The 21,714-nt window shown below is 43.6% G+C and overlaps 1 protein-coding gene and 1 non-coding gene across 3 annotated transcripts; one reads left to right on the top strand and one right to left on the bottom strand.

Annotated features, from left to right (window-relative positions):
- The first annotated feature begins 1,977 nt into the window (after positions 1-1,977).
- RBM34 (RNA binding motif protein 34) lies at positions 1,978-21,714 on the top strand. Of its 2 annotated transcripts, none has more exons than XM_025284529.3 (11): positions 1,978-2,138; positions 2,247-2,421; positions 2,632-2,768; positions 7,473-7,704; positions 9,238-9,297; positions 13,213-13,256; positions 15,643-15,726; positions 15,871-15,934; positions 18,152-18,191; positions 18,418-18,536; positions 21,375-21,714. In XM_025284529.3, the coding sequence occupies exons 1-11, from the start codon at positions 2,086-2,088 to the stop codon at positions 21,651-21,653; spliced, it is 1,287 nt and encodes a 428-aa protein (XP_025140314.1). In that variant the 5' UTR covers positions 1,978-2,085; the 3' UTR covers positions 21,654-21,714. The 2 variants fall into 2 exon arrangements, with proteins under 2 accessions (XP_025140314.1, XP_025140315.1); XM_025284530.3 differs by having other exon boundaries at positions 1,979-2,138; positions 2,251-2,421.
- On the bottom strand, positions 16,398-16,471 carry TRNAG-UCC. Its single transcript has one exon. It is a non-coding gene; the product is annotated as a tRNA-Gly (tRNA).

Below are 21,714 nucleotides of genomic sequence, written 5' to 3'. Positions count from 1 at the left end.
TGAACTGAAAATTAAGCACTAAATTACATGGTTGAGGAAAACGTGCATAAGAGCTTTAACGAGGGCAGTGTATGAGCATGCAAGAAATGTGATGATCGGTGTGATGGTAACATAGAGGAGATGCAAATCTTAATTTAGCATTTAACATACTCATCTGGAAGTGGAATGCAGTAGGCTGGTGTGAAGAGGAAGTGTCAGGAAGGCCAGATTCAATGAGGTTACGGTGCTCCAGATAGGAAGTGAGTCTTGGAATCTTAGAGTGAGGAAGAAATCTGATTGGAAGACGTTCTGAAAGAAAAGTGAACAGAATATCTTCATTGGATGGTATAGAATAGATGGAGATGCTTGAGTGGCAGATATGGACAGTTTTTCTCTTTGTGAGATACCACAAGGTCACAATTATGGGAAGTCAAACTGAGGGACTCAAAGCAAAATTAGGGCCAAGCAAATAATGGTTTACCATCATGTTATCTGATGTGGACTATAAAAAAGGTCACATACATTCCCAGTGACTTGTTAAGCAGCTCTCCAAAAATAGCAAGTCTGTTCCCAAAGATTCAAGGTCACTTGCTTTCACCACCCAAACTACTGAGTCAATGACTAATGATAATCTAATATTTATCTTTTATTACTTCAAAGTCCGTTTACCACATACTCACTAGGTATGGTGAGTGGGGATACAGAATACAGGATGAATAAGAGACCAATTTGTATCTAGAGACACTTTCATCTCTATTGTAAATGGCAGGGAATTTTACCAAGTGAGTTGGGCCTTGAAGGATGGGTACAGTTTTGCTGGTGACAATGAGGGGTAAAGCGGAGGATAATAGTGGAGGAAGGCATAACAAAAATAAGGAATGACAGGTTATGAAATAACTAGGTGATGGGAAAAAGCAGGCTTTGGAGGTGGGGGCTTCCCAGGTGGCGCTAGTGGTAAAAGAACTCGCTTGCCTATACAGCTGACTTAAAGACGTGTGTTCGACCCCTGGGTAGGGAAGATCCCTTGGAGGAGGGCATGGCAACTCCTGGCAATATTGTGGCCTGGAGAATCCCATGGACAGAGAAGCCTGGCGGGTTACAGTCCATAGGATGGCAGAGTCGGACACGACTGAAGCGACTTATCACGCACGCTGAGTAGGTTGAGAAAATCGCATTAGCTTTGAGAGCCAATGCAGTGTGCTTGGTCGCGCAGTTGTGTCCGACTCTGCGAGTCCAAAGAGTCGGACACGACCAAGCGACTGAACTGAACTGCGACCCCAAGGAATGAAATCCGCCAGGTTCCTCTGTCCATGGGGATTCTTCAGGCTTTGAGAGCCAAGGTTCTCCGTTTTCTGGTGTAATAGCTGTGTGTGTGCTCTGCTTAGTCGCTCAGTCCTGTCCGACTCTTGAGACCCCATGGTCTGTAGCCCGCCAGGCTCCCTCTGTCCATGGCAAGAGTACTGGAGTGGGTAGCCACGCCCTCCTCCAGGGGATCTTCTGAACCCAGGGATCGAACCGAGGTCTCCAGCGTTGCAGGCAGATTCTTTACCGTCTGAGCCACAAGGGAAGCCCAGGTTAGAGCTGTGGTCTACCACAATTTCTTCTCAATTTTACTTTGAAATCATGTCAGATTTCAGAAAAGTTGCAAGAGCAGCACTAAGAAGCCCCATGTATCCTTCACACCGATTCATCATTTGTTAATACAGTGTGACCTACATCTTTGTAACCTCATTTCCCGACACACCTCCTCTGTCTTCGACAACGCAGAGATTCTCGTACGTGTTTTACCTCTGCTTGGATTCATAGCCCACTCACAGCGGCTGATTCTTATTCCTACTTCAGACCTGACCTGCTCACGGAAGAAGACTCGGTCTCAGCCAAAGAGAGTTAAGTGCGAACCGATTCGAAAGTCTGGCTTCGACCGGCAGGCTCGCTGTGTCCGCCCTCATTCGCTATCTCCGCCCCTTCGCCCGCTGTCTCCACCCCTAGCGCGTCCACAGAGGCTCCTGGGGCGGAAGGGGCGTGGCTCCGAGAGCCGAGCGGCCGAGACCCGGAAGTGCGGGTTCACGTGGTGTTGCTGCGGGCTGGGAGGCTTTTAGGTGAAGAATGGCCCTGAAAGGGAAGAACAAATGGGAGAAAAAGCAGAGTGCGCAGGAGGGGTGAGTGGTTCGTGGCTTGTCTGCCTGGGCGGGAATGCGTTCGGGAGCTTGGGGCGCGAGGGGTGGTGCGTGGAATCATGTCGTTGAGTCTCTGGCGTCCGTGTCTAGACAGAACCCGGACGACGGCGCTTGTGGGAATCGGGAAGGAGACTATGAGGTGGGACAAGTCGCCAATAGTTTATTCCGCGGCAAGCAACCCTCCAGGGGTAGTACCGGTCGACTGGCTTCCCTCTTCGGCTCTGTGAACCCTCAGCTTCAACCCGTGTACGTGCCTGTGCCTAAAGTAAGTCATTGCGTTCTACTCCGAATGGCCCATTAGAACAACTTTAAAACAAGCAACCTACCTTGCAGGGGATGCTTTGTAAACTGGGGCAGATAGGATCAATTTTTAGTAACCTTTCATTACTGGATATACCAGTGAGAGAGAAAAGATGCTACTTTAGAAAGACCAGTAAGTGATGAGGTCTCAAACATAACTTTAAACTTTTAAAAGGAAGCCATCAAAAAAAGGAAACGAGATGAGGAGGAAGAAAGTTCACCCCAAATCCAAAGGCCACTTTTGCAAGAACCTGCCAAAAAAATGAAAGTGAAGAAGAAACTTTCTGATGCAGAGAAGAAATTGGCAAACAGGTTGGTAAAATTCTTGTAAGTTGATGGTAAAGAAATCAGATGGTATCGAAATTGAGATTCTTACACTGGTAATATTCATTTTAGTTTTTTTCCTCACTTGATAGTTCTCTTTAAAAAATTTTTATTATGTTAAGTCCCATACATATTCAAAAATTGAAAAGAGTAAGAAACCCCATGTACCCAGTATCAGCAGTAATTAATACTTGGCAAAGCTTGTTTCATCTTTATCCTGTTCATATCTTCCTCATTGTTTGGAAGCAAACCTAAGACTTAGATTTCATCTATAAATATTACTGCGTGTATATAAAAGATGAGTTTGGTTTTCTTAAACTTATTCAGTCAGAGATCAGATTCCTCCATTAGCTCAATTTTTTTTTAAACAGTTTATTTTTAAAGCACTATACATTTCTAGTTAACTTTCCTCAGTCTCTAGACCACTCTCTTCACGCTCTTTATATCTCTGTTCTCTGTTGGCAGGTGGTCTTGTTACCTATTGTGAGAGTCATGAATTGCTAACAGTTGTGAATTACTTCCTTTCCTCCTCCTCCTGATTGCAGCTATGCACGTTTTTAGTTTCTTCCCCTTTCAGAGAAGGGTGTCTTACTCCCTGTCCAAGATTACTGCAGTCACCTGTACTGTTTATATATATCACGTACCACTTCTGTCTTCTCAGAGGTTATGCCATCAGATACCTATATCCATTTCTGCCTTTTTCCTGTATCTTTGATCTGTATACTCAAGATTCTTTTAAAGATTCTCATCTTAAAGAAATCCAACTGTCCACAGGCATATGTGACCCCCAAATCTTTCTTTCATCATTGAGCTTTTAGAAAAAGAAATCTCCACTTGCCTTCTCTTCCTTTTCTTGATCTATCTTCTCTTCCACACACTGGCACTCTGGTTGTTAATTTTTTATTTGATCTGACCATACTTCTGAAACAGTGCTCAGGGAAGCCATTCTGACCTAGGTGCCACAGTTAATAGGGAGCACTGCCTCTAACTGTAGCCCTCTCTTTTACATGTCATGTGGTTGCCATTCTTCTTGAAGTTATTGCATTCTTTGGTGTCAACCTCTTCTGAGTTTCCAGTTCTCTGTCTGTTCCTTCTCACTGTTATCTCAGGCACCTTTCCTTCTGACTGTTCCTTAAATGTTCATTTCGCTCAGGATTCTGTTCTTGGTCATCTCATAATTCTTTTTTATACCCATCAATCTGGGCAGTCTCCCAGTCTGTGTGGCTCTAGCATTCTGATCTCACTCTCTCTTTCTAAAACATAGATTTATTTGCCTGTGCCAGGTCTTAGTTGTGACACGAGGGATCTTTTAGTTGCAGCACGTGGGATATAATTCCCTGACCAGGGATGGAAAACGGGCCCCCTGCCTTGGGAGCGCAGAGTCTTAGCCACTGGTGAAAGTGAAAGTGTTAGTTGCTCAGATGTGTCCAACTTCTCATGACTGCGTGGACTGTAATCCTCCAGGCTCCTCTGTCCGTGGGATTTTCGAGGCGAGAATACTGGAGTGGGTTGCCATTTCCTTCTCCAGGGGATCTTCCCAGCCCAGGGATCGAACCAGGTCTCCCACATTGAGAGCAGAGTTTTTACTGTCTGAGCCATGAGGGAAGCCCACTGGACCATCAGGGTAATCCCCTGGTCTCTATTGCTTGATCTGTAAGCCTGTATATCTGTTTGTCAGCCTATTGATTGTTCTTGTTGTTCAGTTGCTCAGTCGTGTCTGACTCTTTGCAACATCGTGGACTACAGCACACCAGCTTCCCTGTCTTTCACCATCTTCCAGAGTTTGCTCAAACTCATGTCCATCGAGTTGGTGATGCCATCCATCATCTCGTCCTCTGTCATCCCCTCCTGCCCTCACTCTTTCCAAGCACCAGGGTCTTTTCCAGTGAGTCGGCTCTTTGCATCAGATGGCCAGTATGTTGGAGCTTCAGCCTCAGCATCAGCCCTTCCAATGAATATTCAGAGTTGATTTCCTTTAGGATGGACTGGTTGGATCCTTGTAGTCCAAGGGACTCTCAAGAGTCTTCTCTAGCGCCACAGTTCCAAAGCATCAGTTCTTTGGCAGTGTCCTATCATGCAATGCTCTGCTGCCCATCAGCTTATTCATATACACATCAAATTCAGGATGCTTCAAACTGATCTCATTATACTCATCATACCTGTTCCTCTGCATGAGTGGTGCCATCAGCCTTCCAGTTGCCTGAGCCTGTGACTTGGGAGTCATCTTAGACTCTTTATTTTCCCTATGTTTCTCAAGTCCTAATGATGCTGTCTTTTAATTATCTCTTACAATGCACTTTTCCTTTCCCCCACCTCTCTTGCTCTGGTGAGTTTGTTGTCTTCTGAGATGCCTGCAGTTGTAACTGTCTCTTTACTGGTCTCCCTTACCCAGCCTTGCCGCATTCATAACTATCTTCTGCTCTGCTGCCCATAATGTGAAATGCCAGGCTGAATGAATCACAAGCTGGAAGCAAGACTGTTGGGAGAAATATGCAGAAATATACAACCTCAGATATGCAGATTCCACTCAAATGGCAGAAAGTGAAGAGGAACTAAAGAGCCTCTTGATGAGGGTGAAAGAGCAGAGTGAAAAAGCTCACTTAAACCTTAGTATTCAAAAAACTAAGATCGTGGCATCTGGTCCCATCACTTCATGGCAAATAGATGGGGGAAAAGTGGAACCAGTGACAGACTCTTTTTTCTTGGGCTTCAAAATCACTGCAGACGTGACTGCAGCCATGAAATTAAAAGACGACTGCCCCTCGGAAGAAAAGTTATGATAAATGCAGATAACGTATTAAAAATCAGACATCACTTTGCTCTGCTTTAGTCAAAGCTCTGGTGTTTCCAGCAGTCATGTGCAGATGTGAGAGTTGGACCATAGAGAAGGCTGTGTGCTGAAGAATTGATGCTTTCAAACTATGGTGCTGGAAAAGACTCTTGAGAGTCCCTTGGACTGCAAGGAGATCCAAACAGTCCATCCTAAAGGAAATCAGTCTTGGGTGTTCATTGGAAGGACTGATGCTGAAGCTCCAATACTTTGGTTACCTGATGAAGAGAACCGATTTATTGGAAAAGACCCTGATGCTGGGAAAGATTGAAGGCAGGAGGAGAAGGGCATGACAGAGAAGGAGATGTTCGGATGGCATCACCGACTCAGTGCACATGAATTTAAGCAAACTCCAGGAGACAGTAAAGGACAGGGAGACCTGGCATGCTGCAGTCCATGGGGTCCCAAAGAGTCAACACGACTGAGTGACTGAACAGCAGCTGCTGCTAAATGGCCTTTTTCAGGCACCTTCAGGGTATTCACGAGCTGCTTGTCTTCTGTGGGATAAAATCTAAGCACTTTTGCATAACAGGCATGGTCCTTCTTGATCTGGTTCCTACCTTACTGTTGCGTCTCATTTCATCTCGCTCCTGCTAGGTACCTTAAATGCCATAGTAAATGGGAAAACTAGGCATATACCCTCTCCTTAGTGGAGCTTGTGGTCTAGTGGAGGGATGATAATGGTCATCATTCACTGAGGACTGACCACATGCTGTATACTGCCTTTCCTCCTCTGAGAATGTCTCTTGTTTCTTTTATGTTCCTACACCAGGTATTATACATGTTACTATTTTATGGTGAAGCTTGCCTGTCTCCTCAGAGACTAGACTGTTAAAAGCTTTTAATGGTCTGCTTATCTTTGTATCCTCAGAGGCTAGAACTGAGTAGTAAATATTTATTGAGAGAATGAATGAATGAGTTTGATGATGCCTACTACTCCTTCTCCCCCCTCACTCCTAAGTTCCTGGTCCAGTTCTCTTTCTGGACTGGTGTGCTTATCCAAGTGCACTGATACTTGACAATACTGGCAGAATTTATTGGATTGGCCAAAAATTTCATTCAGGTTTTTCTATAACATCTTATGGAAAGACGCAAATGACCTTTTTGGCCAAGCCAATAATTTTGATAAGCAGTCCTTTAAATATTGCAGTAGGAAATCTGGTCTCTCCTGTTAGATTGGTTTTACAAAGTTAAGTACTTTGCTTGTCTGTTAACCTTAATAGAGCCCCTGGGAGTGCTGCACTAACTCTAGAATTCTAGAGCAGAGAATAAAATTAGGCACTGGTAGAAGGTAAACTCGGAGAAGGCAATGGCACCCCACTCCAGTGCTCTTGCCTGGAAAATCCCATGGACGGAGGAGCCTGGTAGGCTGCAGTCCATGGGGTCGCTGAGGGTCGGACATGACTGAGCGACTTCACCTTCACTTTTCACTTTCATGCATTGGAGAAGGAAATGGCAACCCACTCCAGTGTTCTTGCCTGGAGAATCCCAGGGATGGGGGAGCCTGGTGGGCTGCCGTCTATGGGGTTACAGAGTTGGACACGACTGAAGCAATGCAGCAGCAGCAGCAGGTAAACTAAATCCCCAAGAACTTCAAGTGAACCAGCTTTTGTTTGAGTGAATTTTTGTTGCTTAATTAGTTGGCAGTTTTAAACTATCTTCAGAAATTGACCTTAACTTTTGCTAACTCTTGAGTTTCCTAAAGATACGAGTCACATTTTGATAATGCTGTTTAAATGTAGATGTATTTATGAATGGTAAGTTTATAGGAAAGCCAGGAGGTGGGAAGCATTCCTAATCTGTGCTTTGTCAAATGCTAGACCTGACTTCCATGCCCTTTTTTTTTTTTTTGGCTTAAAAAGAGAAGATGCTTTAGCAAGTGCTGATTTAGAAGAAGAAATTCACCAGAAACAAGGGCAGAAAAGGAAAAATTCTCAACCTGGTGTTACAGTTGCAGATAAAGAATTACTTGATGATGTAGAAGAGACAGTTGTAAATCAAAGAAAGAAAATTCAAATCAACCGAGAAGAAGAGAGATTAAAGAATGAGAGAACTGTGTTTGTTGGCAATTTGCCTGTCACCTGTAATAAGAAGGTGAGTGTATAGTCTGTATATCATAAACATGTAGAGAAATTATTAATTCATAATTTTGTTTTTGTGTTTGTGAGTTAGTTGCTCAGTCATGTCCGACTTTGCAAACCCATGGACTGCAGTCCACCAGGTTCCTCTGTCTGTGGAATTTTCCAGGCAAGAATACTGGAGAGGGTTGCCATTTCCTCCTCCAGGGAATCTTCTCAATCCAGGGATTGAACCCAAGTCTCCCACATTGCAGGCAGGTTCTTTACCGTCTGAGCCGCCCAGGAAGGCCATTCATATCACTTTATTGAATAAGTACATAATTAATAAGTCATTAATACATAATTTCATTATAAATGACTATATAAATCATTCGATAGATTCATTCCAGCATCCACCTGCTCCTTTCCATTCCCCGAGTCTCTGCTCTAATTCGGGCTTTTGCACATCTTGTCTGAACTGCCGCAGTGGTCTTCTCTGGTTTTTTCCTCCAGCTTCCTCTTCCGTCACATGCCACGAGAACAGCAGCACGGTGTGTGCAGGGATGTGTATTTTTCTTCTTCACGTCTCTGTCACTAGCACTTGAAACAGTGCCTGATGTGTAGTAGAGGCTTGATAAATATTTGTCATGAAAATGAATCCATCCTTCCTAAGTTCCCTCCATTATGCGGAGTTCAATCAACCAAGACATGCCCTTTTCTTTCTGTGTGTTCATGGGATAGTCACCCTGATGGCAATCCCTTGGGTCAAAATCCTGCTTATCTTTTAAGGAACAATTTCAGTTCCACTTTTCTTAAAACAGTACAAGAAGCTAACTTTCTGGGTTTTCCCTTTCCCCTTTGGCCTTTTGTCTCCTAGCTTTTGATGGGTGATTATTTTGTAGAAGATAATCCATTTTCCGTAGTAGTGTAGTTTCGGTTTGGTTACTTATCTTCATGTTAGATTATAAGGGCTCAAGGGAGGGGAGTGTTTGTGGAGCTTTACATGTTTAATAAGTTATTTTTGAATTAAAGTTGCTTATAGACATTATTGTGTGAGCTGTCAAATATACACATTCGTCACATCCTGAGCCAGTCATAAGCATAATGTATATAATTCACCCAAAGATTTTTCTTGAATATGATGGTCTTGGTTCCAGACAATTGGGAAATTTCCCATAGTGACATAAGCATCCTTAAAATCCATTTCTGGTTTAAATAAGCCAGTGTGAAAAGATGACAGAATCTATGGAGCATACAGTACTAGTTTACATGTAGTAAAAGATTTTGAAAGATTGAAAGGCAGAAGTGTGTATTTCAGGGATAGTGACATGAATTGTGTGGGTTTTTTTTTACATAAGTTTCAGTAAAAACTTTTGTCTTCTAACTGAATAGTTACTTAAAAACTTATTTTGTCTTCTAACTGAAGAGTTACTTACTTTTCCTGAAATACTCTTGAAACGTGGCAGGAAAAGATTATCCAACCATTTTACTTAATTCTGTTTCGTGGTACTTACTTGATGTTCTTAAAATGGACTAAAATATATGTATCTTTCTTTTTTCTTTTTTTTAGAAGCTGAAGTCATTTTTTAAAGAGTATGGACAGATAGAATCTGTGCGATTTCGTTCTCTGGTATGTTTTCCTTCCTTGAAAGTACATCATCTGAAAATGTACTGCATGTAAATCAGACGTTTTCATGTGTTGGTTTTAGTGAGATGAAGGAGCCCTTGACTTTAACGTTTAGAACCAACAGGCTCAAATGTAGCGCCAAAGCAGTCACACCTGCTGTCTATTACTGACCCCTGGACTTGGTTAGGTAATTTAATGAGTTCACATAGTAAAATGATATCCTTCCTAAGTATATTTTGGAGGGTGGATCTATGACTTTTGTCTGTGAGTCAGCTGAACAGGTGGAGATGTTCAACCTATTGAGTAGCATTTCTGGAATCAGAGCTGTTCATATAGGGGGTTTGCCTGACTCTGCAGAGCAGTGCTTATGCTCTGACATAGAAAGATAAAGTGTGTTCAATCAGTTTAATGTTAAAACTTTATGGAAGCAAATCGTATCTAATTTCACCAATTGAGTGCTCTGTAGACCAGTTACAGCCATGTTCCTTGGAGCATGAAGAAGAAAATTCATGGATTTTTTAAAATATAATTAATATGTATTAGAATATAAGAAATGTTTATTCCTTGTTTCAAACTGCTCTTTCTCAACGTGATTCTCTAAAATGGGGTTTCTCAACCGTGATACCACTGACATTTGATGCTGGATAATTGTGTGTTGTTGGACACTGACCTTTGTAATGCAGCATCCCTGGCCTCTGCCCACTAGGTGCCGATAGCATCCTTCCCCTACCCAGTCGTAATAACCAATTGCCAAACGTCCCCAGCAGGCAAAACTGCCCACTTCTCTAAAAGTAGACCTTAAGGTTTTGGCACAGTCTCCATAATACTATCACGGTGTTAGAGTCTTCCGTTTATCACGTGTGTCTTCTGTCAGCCCTCTGAGTCCTGTTTCCTCATATCAGATCCTTGCCTGACACATCCATGGGGTTGTCCTGCCAGCCCTTCTGTGCTCACCTCACCTGCATCGATCTCCAACCCCGTCCTATGCTATCTGCTGATTACCTGTTCTTTACTACCGCTCAGACTGCCAGCCTTGGACTCTCTTCTTTAGCCCATCCAGCCTGTTGCTTGTCATCCCTGCCTGGTTTTCAACTGTGGTTTCTTCTGAAGATGAGTCATTCCTTTCTTTTTGCATTGTCCCACCTAAGTTTTCACTTCTTGCCAAAATAGTTGCAGAGGCCTGTTACAGTTCCTGCTCTCAGTCTGCCTCACATGTAGCCAACACACCTCTGTCTACTCAATCTTCCTTAAAGCACTTCTTCCTGGAACTCCTTACCCGAAATCCCTCTCCTCCACCTCTGCTCCCGCGAACATTACACACACCCCTGCCTTGGCTTCGTGTTCTCCTAGAGGAGCCAGCCCTGATTCTTCGTATCCCTGAATTACTGGTGCGTCAGGTGACCCTGCCGCCCGCCCTCCGGCAGCTGGCACCTCACTGTAGTCCTTGGGAGGCGGCTGGGACATTGTGATGCTGCTCCTCTGTGCCACCAGACTGTGAGCCCAGCTGCCCGCTGGGTCACCAGCACCTGCACCAGTTCACATCAAATATGTATGGAGGTGACCAAAATCTTGTCATTTTTCTAGCTGTTTGTTCTTCCCGTCATCCTGACGGTCTGCAGGGCGGCCCTGGGGCCCTGCGCTGTTCCACACGCGACTGTCCTGCAGCCTGGGCGCTGCGCTTGTAGCAGATCATACACGTGGGCCTTCCCACCCACATCCTTTTGCTCAGTTCTTTGTTTTTTTAACTTAGGTAAAATTGGTATGTAACATTGTATTAATTTCAGGTGTTCAGTGTAACAGTCCAGCGTTTGTTCACACTACAGCGTGGTCACCACCATGGGTCTAGTCAGCATCTGTCACTGTGCACTTGAGCCCCTTCACTCGTTTTGCCCACTCTCCACCCCCTTCTCTCTGGGTCACCACCAATCTGTTCTCTGTATCTCTTGAGTTTTATTTTGTTTTTTTATTGGGTCATATTGTGAGGCTTGTAGGATTTTAGTTTCCCAACCAGGGATCAAACCTGGGCCCTCAGCAGTGGGAGCACAGAGTGCTCTGGACTACCAGGGAATTCCCTGTTTTGGTTTTTACATTGCATGAATAAGTGACATCATAGGGTATTTGTCTTTATTTCCCTTAGCATACCCTCAGCTGCTGCTAAGTCGCTTCATTCGTGTCCAACTCTGTGCGACCCCATGGATGGCAGCCCACCAGGCCCTGCCATCCCTGGGATTCTCCAGGCAAGAACACTGGAGTGGGTTGCAATTTCCTCCTCCAATGCATGAAAGTGAAAAGTGAAAGTGAAGTCACTCAGTCGTGTCCGACTCTTAGTGACCCCATGGACTGCAGCCTACCAGGCTCCTCCATCCATGGGATTTTCTAGTCAAGACTACTGGAGTGGGTTGCCATTGCCTTCTCCGATACCCTCAGCATGTATCCATGTTGTTGCAAATGGCAAGATTTCCTTCTTTTTTATGGCTGAGTAGTATTTCACTGTGTATATTCTGGGAATCCTTAAACTCTCATTTTACTCATCAAGATAATATGTATTTTTCAGAAGGCACTTAAGATGTCACTTATTCAAGGCCTTTTGATGCTTTATAACATCAAGTGGTATTTTTCTTCCTCTGAATCCTTTCTGTAACTTATTGTCTTATGCTATATCTCTGCATTCTCATCTTTAGTAGCAGGGCACAGGTCCTGGAGAGCTCCTGGAAAGCACCTAGTGGACGAGTTTTGATGCCTGGCATTTACATGTTGATTATTCATGTGGGCATTTTGCATGTCTTGGACTGTGTTTCTGTCTATATTCAGAGAGTTTTACCATTTGTTAGTTTGAGCAAGACAGACTAAGAAGTAGTAGTTCAGTTTCTTACTTTTGCTATGTAAACTATCAAATGACTGAAAGACAGGTTTTCCAGAGGAGATGTATAGTGACTGCCCTAAATGAGATTGGTGTTTACAGATACCCCTGGACTGTGAACCTGGCCATTCGCGTCTTTTGACCTTCCTGTTCACAGCACCTGGCGGTATCTGGCACATCGCTGTCAGTCACCATTGTGGACTTGAATTTCCACCTTCTCCATGAAGTTTGCCCTAACTGTTCCTGTCACTCTTAGGTACTATATATGACTGAAAATAGCATGATCCCGAAAAAAGGGAGATTCCATTGTTTGTCCGAGGACAGAACCTGAAGGGTTTTGTTTTTGCCAGTTGACATATATAAACTCATAGAGATATGAGTGAAGATGGCATATTCAATCGGAGAAGGCAATGGCACCCCACTCCAGTACTCTTGCCTGGAAAATCCCATGGGCGGAGGAGCCTGGTAGGCTGTAGTCCATGGGGTCGTGGAGAGTTGGACACGACTGAGCGACTTCACTTTCACTTTTCACTTTCATGCATTGGAGAAGGAAATTGCAACCCACTCCAGTGTTCTTGCCTGGAGAATCCCAGGCACGGGGAAGCCTGGTGGGCTGCCGTCTATGGGGTCGCACAGAGTTGGACACGACTGAAGCGACTTAGCAGCAGCAGCAGCATATTCAATAAAATGTCAACTTAGAAGTGTCCCTTTTTTCCATGCCCATTTTATAAAACAGTTTTCCTTAACACTCTTCACATGTGTCTTCAACAACATCGTCTCCTCATACGCCAGCAACCCCTTCGAGTCATCTGTTACTCCCGCCTAGTTTGAGTCGCTGCCTGTGAAGTCTGAATGCGGCGCTGTCGCTGGGAACGTTTGTCCTCAGCCACAAGGCCCCATTCATACGGCACCAGGACAGTTGTTTCTGATTCAGTATTTCCTTCATTTTTATTCCATATCAGAGTTAGGTATTTATAATTCGATTAATTAAAATATAATTATTTTGAAATAATGTCAAATGATGACTTTCCTATAATACTTTTTTTTTTCTCTTAAAGATTCCAGCAGAAGGAACTTTGTCCAAAAAGTTGGCAGCAATAAAGTAAGTTTATAATTAAAGAAAGGGAGTACTTGTAAATTCTCTTCCATTTTGGTGAAAAATGAGATAATTTCTTAACCTCACAAATGTGTATATTTGGATGAACCATCATGGTTTATTGTTTCTGATGTCTATAATAACATATAAATTTGTCAGGAGTTTGTCTTCAAGCCTCAATGTAAGCTGTAGAGTCACAGAAAGAATTGCAGAATGACTTAAAATGTGCCATGAGAAATGAGAAATTTCAGAGACGTTTAATCAGACATACTGGGTGAAGAGAATAAGAAAGTTTTGCATCTAAATATTCTATTATAAATCACAAGTATCACATTTCATCAGTTCTAAGGCACACATTTCCTGTACCTTAACATTTTTAAGCTCAAAGTTCAGTTCATTTCAGTTCACTCGTTCAGTCGTGTCCGACTGTTTGTGACCCCATGAATCATAGCACTCCAGACCTCCCTGTCCATCACCAACTCCCAGAGTTCACTCAGACTCACGTCCATCGGGTCGGTGATGCCATCCAGCCATCTCATCTTCTGTCATCCCCTTCTCCTCCTGCCCCCAATCACTCCCAGCATCAGGGTCTTTTCCAATGGGTCAACTCTTCACATGAGGTGACCAAAGTACTGGAGTTTCAGCTTTAGCATCAGTCCTTTCAAAGAAATCCCAGAACTGATCTCCTTCAGAATGGACTGGTTGGATCTCCTTGCAGTCCAAGGGACTCTCAAGAGTCTTCTCCATCACCACAGTTCAAAAGCATCAATTCTTTGGCGCTCAGCTTTCTTCACAGTCCAACTCTCGCATCCATACATGACCACTGGAAAAACCATAGCCTTGACAAGACGGACCTTTGTTGGCAAAGTAATGTCTCTGCTTTTGAATATGCTATCTAGGTTGGTCATAACTTTCCTTCCAAGGAGTAAGCGTCTTTTAATTTCATGGCTGCAGTCACCATCTGCAGTGATTTTGGAGCCCCCAAAAATAAAGTCTGACACTGTTTCCACTGTTTCCCCATCTATTTCCCATGAAGTGATGGGACTGGATGCCATGATCTTCGTTTTCTGAATGTTGAGCTTTAAGCCAACTTTTTCACCCTCCTCTTTCACTTTCATCAAGAGGCTTTTGAGTTCCTCTTCACTTTCTGCCATAAGGATGATGTCATCTGCATATCTGAGGTTATTGATATTTCTCCTGGCAATCTTGATTCCAGCTTGTGCTTCTTCCAGCCCAGCGTTTCTCATGATGTACTCTGCATAGAAGTTAAATAAGCAGGCTGACAATATACAGTCTTGACGTACTCCTTTTCCTATTTGGAACCAGTCTGTTGTTCCATGTGCAGTTGTAACTGTTGCTTCCTGACCTGCATATAGGTTTCTCAAGAGGCAGGTCAGGTGGTCTGGTATTCCCATCTCTTGAAGAATTTTCCACAGTTTTTTGTGATCCACACAGTCAAAGGCTTTGGCACATTCAGTAAAGCAGAAATAGATGTTTTTCTGGAACTCTCTTGCTTTTTGATGATCCAGTGGATGTTGGCAATTTGATCTGTCATTCCTCTGCCAGAATGCATCTTCAAATCACAGGTGCCTCATGATTGCTGTTGGCTGGCCAGTTTTTTCCAGGGAAATTCTTTAGGTCAAACTATAAGATAGATAAATGGGGAATCAGATTAAACAGGATTCTAAAGACTTTTCAAGTGGAAAACTGAACAAGACCAAAGTATGTCTCGGGGTAGACACTTGGGTGGTAAAACCACATAGACATGCAGGAAAGTAGTTCCTATAAAGGTGGGAGTGGTGGTTGCCTTTGAAGGAGTGGAGGGGCTGCAGTTGTTAGGGCCATGGAGAGGCTACAAGGGTGCTAAGTGCTACGTTGTTTCAGTCGTGTCCAGCTCTTTGCAACCCCCATGGACTATAGCCTGCCAGCCTCCTCTGTCCATGGGATTCTCCTAGGCAAGAATACTGGAGTGGGTTGCTGTTTGGGTACTACCCTGTTAATAATTTCCTTAGCTGTGCACGTTTACAGGTTTGTATAGTTTTTATTTTACAGTAAAAAGAAAAAAGCAAGCTGTTTTTTCTGTTTATGTGTGTGAGATACAGAGCTGCAGCTGAGGTGACCGTCTGTCATGTGGTGGGGTCGCCTGGGGTGGTCTCCTGCTTGCCCACTGTGATGACCGGGAAGAGGCCGGAGGTCACGTGTTTCACCGCTATTTGTACATGTTGGGTGTTATTTTGGGGATTATTACTAAATGTTTATGAAAAGAATTTATGAAAATCCTCCCAGAAATTCTTGTCATAGGTGTTGATTGAGAGTGTAAAACGAGCTGTATTTATTTTAGTGACTTTGGGATTAGCAAATTTTACAATCTTTTTTTTTTTTTTTAATGTAGGCGTAAAATTCATCCCGATCAGAAAAATATTAATGCTTATGTTGTGTTTAAGGATGAGAGTGCTGCTACAAAAGCACTGGAAAGGTAATTTCGTCTCTTTGATGTTTGAACAGAATTATTCTATGTATGAGTCCATGCTGTCTTTATTCTTTGGGTTCACTTCAGATTAAATACCCCACTAGTTAGTGCCTGTTTTTAACAGCCATTTTCCCTTCATATTTATAATAGAAATGGGGCCCAATTTGCAGAAGGATTTCGTGTTAGAGTGGATCTTGCAACTGAGACCTCCTCTGTAAGTAGTTTTTGCACTGTCTGAAGAATTTCGCTGCAGTAGTGTAGAGAAGAACATTTTCTTCTGAGCTTGTGCTGGGAGAGGAGTTGGGTTAGCCGGGAGCATGAGGGAATTAGAGGAAACCACCTCTGCCCTCTGTTGTCTCAGCCTAGGCGCCTGGGGCGAGCGAGGGCTTAAGTCAGCATTGCTCATCCTTGCTTGTGCTCAGTCACTTCAGTCATGTCCACCTCTTTGCAACCCCAGGGACTGTAGTCTGCCAGGCTCCTCTGTCCATGGGATTTCCCAGGCAAGAATCCTGGAGTGGGTTGCCACTTCTCCTCCAGCGGATCTTCTCAAGCCAGGGATTGAACCCACATCTCCTACATTAGCAGGTGGATTCTTTACCACTAAACCACCTGGGAAGCCTCTAGCTTTTGATTTTTATTTTCTTTTTGGTTGTGCCATGCGGCATGTAGGATCTTAGTTCCCCAAACCAGGGATTGAACCTGTGCTCCCTACATTGGAAGCATAGAGTCTTAACCACTGGACTACCAGGGAAGTCCAAGTCAGCATTAGCTTCAAGAAAATGGTTCCCCAGACTTCTGGACTCCGGGGAAGAAGGCGAGGGTGGGATGATTTGAGAGAATAGCATTGAAACATGTATATTACCATATGTGCAATGGATCGCCAGTCCAGGTTCAATGCATGAGACAGGGTGCTCGGGGCTGGTGCACTGGGAGGACTCAGAGGGATGGGATGGGGAGGGAAGGGGGAGGGGGATTCAGGATGGGGAACACATGTGCACCCATGGCTGATCCATGCCAGTGTATGGCAAAACCACTACAATATTGTAAAGTAGTTAGCCTCCAATTAAAATAAATTAATTAATTAAAAAAAAAAAGAAAGTGGTTCCCACTCCTACATCTGATCCAATAATCCTAGAGAGTGTGTCTGAAAGGTATATTAAAGAGCACTGGAGCCAGCACCCTATTCATAGACTAAGGTCTCGAGTTACATTGCTCATTAACAGTGTTTAGTCCCTGCTCGGTGTCAGGTGTTGGTGCTGAGACACAGTCGCAGTTGTCTAGGAGTTCGCAGTGTAAAGGTGAGCAGATGGGCTGACCATGGCACTGTTTTATGATAAATTCTGTCATAAATGTCAGCTCAGGATTGGGCCACTCAGTGTGGGAGGTTGCCAGCAAGAAGGGACAAAGGAGGGTTTCCTGGAGAACAGGTGTCTTATCAGTGTTATCTGGGCAAAAAAATTTTGAACACTGTGAACGGTGGGACCAAAACCTAATCCTTTGTGGGGGTTCCAAGAGCTTGATACACTTACTAGTGGGTAGAGTGTGAGGAGAGGCCACAGTCAGAGTTGCTGTTGGAGAAATAGGTGGAGGGCAGTCATGATGACCCCAGCCTGCTGTGTCAAGGAATCCGGGTTTTGTTCAGAAGCTTTTCCTTGGGGTCTCTTGAATGAAGTATGAGTTGGTAAGAACTCAGTGCAGAGACACAATGTGTTACTGTCGGTGTCAGGGTAGTTAGATGAGAAATGACCAAGACCTGGCTGACTGTCCTGGCTTTGATGGTGGACCTGGCACTAAATAGCGAACTGGCCTGAGGGCCCAACGTTTGCTCCCCGTTTTTGTGAATAAAGTTTTATTGCTCCAAAACCATACCCATTACGTGCTCAGCCGTGTCCGACTCTTTGCAACCCCATGGACTGTGGCCCGCCAGCTCCTCTGTCATGGGATTCTTCAGGCAAGAACATGAGTGGGTTGCCATTTCCTCCTCCAGGGGATCTTTCTGACCCGGGAATCAAACCCAAGTCTCTTGCATTGGCAGGTGGATTCTTTACCACTGATCCACCTGGGAGGCCCGTTAGTGTCATGTTATTTTGCTTTAACAGCAGAGGCAAGGGGCACAGCCGAGACTGCACGGCCCACAAAGCCTAAAATACTTGCTTTCTGGCCCTTTATAGAAAAAGTGTGCCCACCTCCAAAGGAGCAGGCCTTCCTTGAGCACTGCCATGTCGTCAGTGCCAGCTGTGAACAGAAGTTCCTCACTCTGGGGCTCATACTCCTGCGGGAAAGATGGCAGAAGCCAAATCCAACAGGGGCCTGATAGGCAGGGGAATCAGGAGATGGAGCCCCATCAGACATGTGCGGTGAGGGAAAGAGTGGACTTGATGGTGACTTCCGTTTTCTCTTTCATGAGTGATTTTTTTATTTTGTGTTTCAGAGGGACAAGAGATCCGTATTTGTGGGAAATCTCCCATACAGTAAGTTTGTTTAAATAAAAAGCTATCTGTTTGTCATTGAAGTAATGCAAATAACACCCGAGTGGTCACTCAGTGTTTTGCTTTAAGACTAACTTTGAAAAATGTGGAGTGTAACTTGACTAATTTCTGCAAGGCTGTGCTTACCGTGATGTATGTGATTAAACATCTCTAACGTCCTGAGGCGATTCCAAGTCCTCACTTCCCCTTTGATCGAACCTGTTTTTAGAAGTTGAAGAATCTGCAGTTGAGAAGCACTTTTTGGCCTGTGGGAGCGTTGTGGCCGTGAGGATTGTGCGGGATCAAGTTACTGGAGTCGGCAGAGGCTTTGGCTATGTGCTCTTTGAGGTACGGAGATGGATGTGGCGTCGCCGTGCTTGAACTGTGTTGGGGGAGGCTGTCCGTGCTGTCCCATCGTTCCGCCGTAACTTTTGCTGCCACCCTCAAATTGCACCTCAAGTAAATTCATAACCTGCCATAATAGAGCACTGTTCCTACTGTGCTCTGTTACGCGTCTAACCATGAGATGTCCTGGTTGTTTCTCCATATTAATGTCATGAAATAATGTTTTATTTATTCATTCATTTTGACTTTTGTATCTTTCTTATTTAGTCTTAATTGGAGGATAATTGCTTTACAGTATTCTGTTGGTTTCTGCCATTCATCAACATGAATCAGCCATAGGTGTATATGTCCCCTCCTTCCTGAACTTCACTCCCACCTCCCACCCCATCCCACCCCTTTAGGTTTTCACAGAGCACCAAGTTTGTGCTCCCTGCGTCATATAGCGAATTCCCGCTGGCTGGCTATTTTACATATGGTAGTATGTTTCCATGTTACTCTGTCAGTTCAGGCCCTGTCTTTCCCCCACTGTGTCCGTAACTCTGTTCTCTATGTCTGCATCTCCACTGCTGCCCTGCAAATAGGTTCATCAGTACTATCTTTCTAGACTCCATATATATGCATTAATATACTCTATTTTTCTCTTTCTGACTTACTTGACTCTGTATAATAGACTCTATTTTAATCCACCTCATTAAAACTAACTCAAATGGCTTTCTTTCTATGGCTGAGTAATATTCCACTGTGTATATGTACCACAGCTCCTTTATCCATTCATCTGTCGATGGACATCTAGGTTGCTTCCCTGTCCTAGCTATTGTAAATAGTGCTGCAGTGAACATTAGGGTACACGCATCTTTTTCAGTTATGGTTTCCTCGGGGTTTATGCCCAGTGGTGGGATTGTTGGGTCAAATGGTAGGTTTATTCCTAGTTTTTCAAGGAATCTCCATATTGTTCTCCATAGTGGCTGCATCAATTTGCATTCCCACCAACAATGCAAAAAGGTTGCCGTTTCTCCACACCCTGTCCAACATTTATTGTTTGTAGATTTTTTGATGATGACCATTCTGACCAGTTGAGCTGATAGCTCATTGTAGTTTGATTTGCATTTTTCTAATAGTGAGCCATGTTGAGCATCTTTTCATGCGTTTATTAGCCATCTATATGTCTTTGGAGAAATGTGTGCTAGGTCTTCTGCTTGCTTTTTGATTGGGTTGTTTTTCAGGTATTGAACTGCATGAGCTGCTTGTATATTTTGGAAATTAATCCTTTGTCAGTTGTTTCATTAACTAATGTTTTAGATGCTGGCTTTTAAAAGTATTGGGCTTCCCTGGTGGCTCAGCAGGAAAGAATCTGCCTGCCTGTGCAGGAGATGCAGGTTCGATCCCTGGGTTGGGGAACATCCCCTGGAGAAGGAAATGGCAACCCACTCTAGTATTTTGCCTGGGAAATTCCATGGACAGAGGAGCCGGGTGGGCTACAGTTCATGGGGTCTCCAAGAGTCAGACACAACTTAGTGACTAAACAACAACATTAAAGGTACTGAATCTCCAAATCTCTACCTACTGGAAAAGGAGGAAATTGACTCTTCACTCAGCTAGAAGAAAATTTTAGTTTTTGTTACACAATTTATATTTAGTTTGCTAAATATTAACCAGCATCTTGTGTCTAAAATTACTGGAATACACGAACAACCCAAAGGCACTTATTTAAGTTTTTCTTCCCTCTACAATCACCCTTTCATATATGTCCTCTCGGTTTTTATCTCTGCCCTTTTGTGGTCATACTTAATGTTGTGAACATAAGGTTCTGTAACCTGCCTTTGTGTTCTCTGTTGTGTTAAGTGTGTTCCATTGAGGCATGTAACATAATTTATACTCTTTTCCCTAGTGTTTGCCAAATGTCACACATGTGTACTGTTTTCTCTTTTTCCCTATAATAATGAAAGTGGAGTGATTGTTTTTTCCTTCAAATGTTTGCCTCCGTTTTTGGATTACTTCTTTAGGAAGGCTCCCCAGTGGGTCATCACTAACCAGATCAAGACATGTGACTGTTTAAGGCTCTTCGTATGTAGGGCCAGATGGGTTTGAAGGAAGGGACTCACATCCTGATGCTTCCATCCATGACTGTCGCGTAGCAATCTCACTCTCTCTCTGCTCTCTGTTTTCTGACTGCTGATAAGTTTGTAAACCCCTATAACAAACACGTCATGAATATTTAGAGTTGTTAACACTGAGTTAGAATAAAAGAGTAACCGTATTTGGGGTTTAAATGGCACCCTGAAGGCATCTAGGCTGACATCTCGAGGATTGTAATAGAGTTCTCTGTTCTCACATCAACCAGTACAGCCGGGGCTTTGCAGGAAGAGACTCATGAGGAGGAGCCTCATTGGTTTCAAAGGCCACCTAGGATTCATCTCCTTAGTTCATTTTACATTGAGAAAGAATGAAGCCTCTTTGATTGTGGGCTTACCTGGTCATTTGACAAGGCAGCCTAAGTGCTTCCTGGGGAGAAGCGCATGAGGGTGCATGATTAAAACTGCAAGCACCGCTGTTGAAACACTGGGGCTGGACTTGCCTACCTGTGGAAGTGAGCGGGGTTTCTACTTTTTCTTTCTTTGGCCACACCGAGGCAGGTGGGATCTTTGTTCCCCAACAAGGGATGGAACCTGTGCCCCCTGCAGTGGAAACACAGAATTCTAACCACTGAACTGCCAGGGAATTCCCAACAGGGGTTTCTGTATCACAAGCTTGAAAATTATTCTAGTCCATTAAAGTTGTAATTTTGCTAGATTCTTTGCAGAGGAGTTTCTGTAAAATTTAATATATTGATTTTTATTACAGAATACAGATGCTGTTCATCTTGCTCTGAAATTAAATAATTCTGAACTGATGGGAAGAAAACTCAGAGTCATGCGTTCTGTCCATAAAGAAAAGTTAAAACAAAATTCAAATCCTAGTTTGAAGAATGTCAGTAAACCTAAGCAGGGACTTAACTTTGCTTCAAAAAGTGCACAGAGTTCTAAAGGTTTGTTTATTGGAGAAAAAGCTGTTCTCATGAGGAAGAAAAAGAAAGGACAGAAGAAAAGTAGACGAAATAAGACACAGAAAAAGCAGAAGTAACAACCTGAAGCTTTTTTTTTTCCCCTTACTGACTACTGGTAATAAAATTGTGATAAATCCA

Source organism: Bubalus bubalis, chromosome 4, assembly GCF_019923935.1.
Source record: "Bubalus bubalis isolate 160015118507 breed Murrah chromosome 4, NDDB_SH_1, whole genome shotgun sequence".
Lineage (NCBI taxonomy): Eukaryota > Metazoa > Chordata > Mammalia > Artiodactyla > Bovidae > Bubalus > Bubalus bubalis.
Note: the sequence above shows the minus strand (reverse complement) of the source record. Positions and strands in the feature narration are given on the sequence as shown.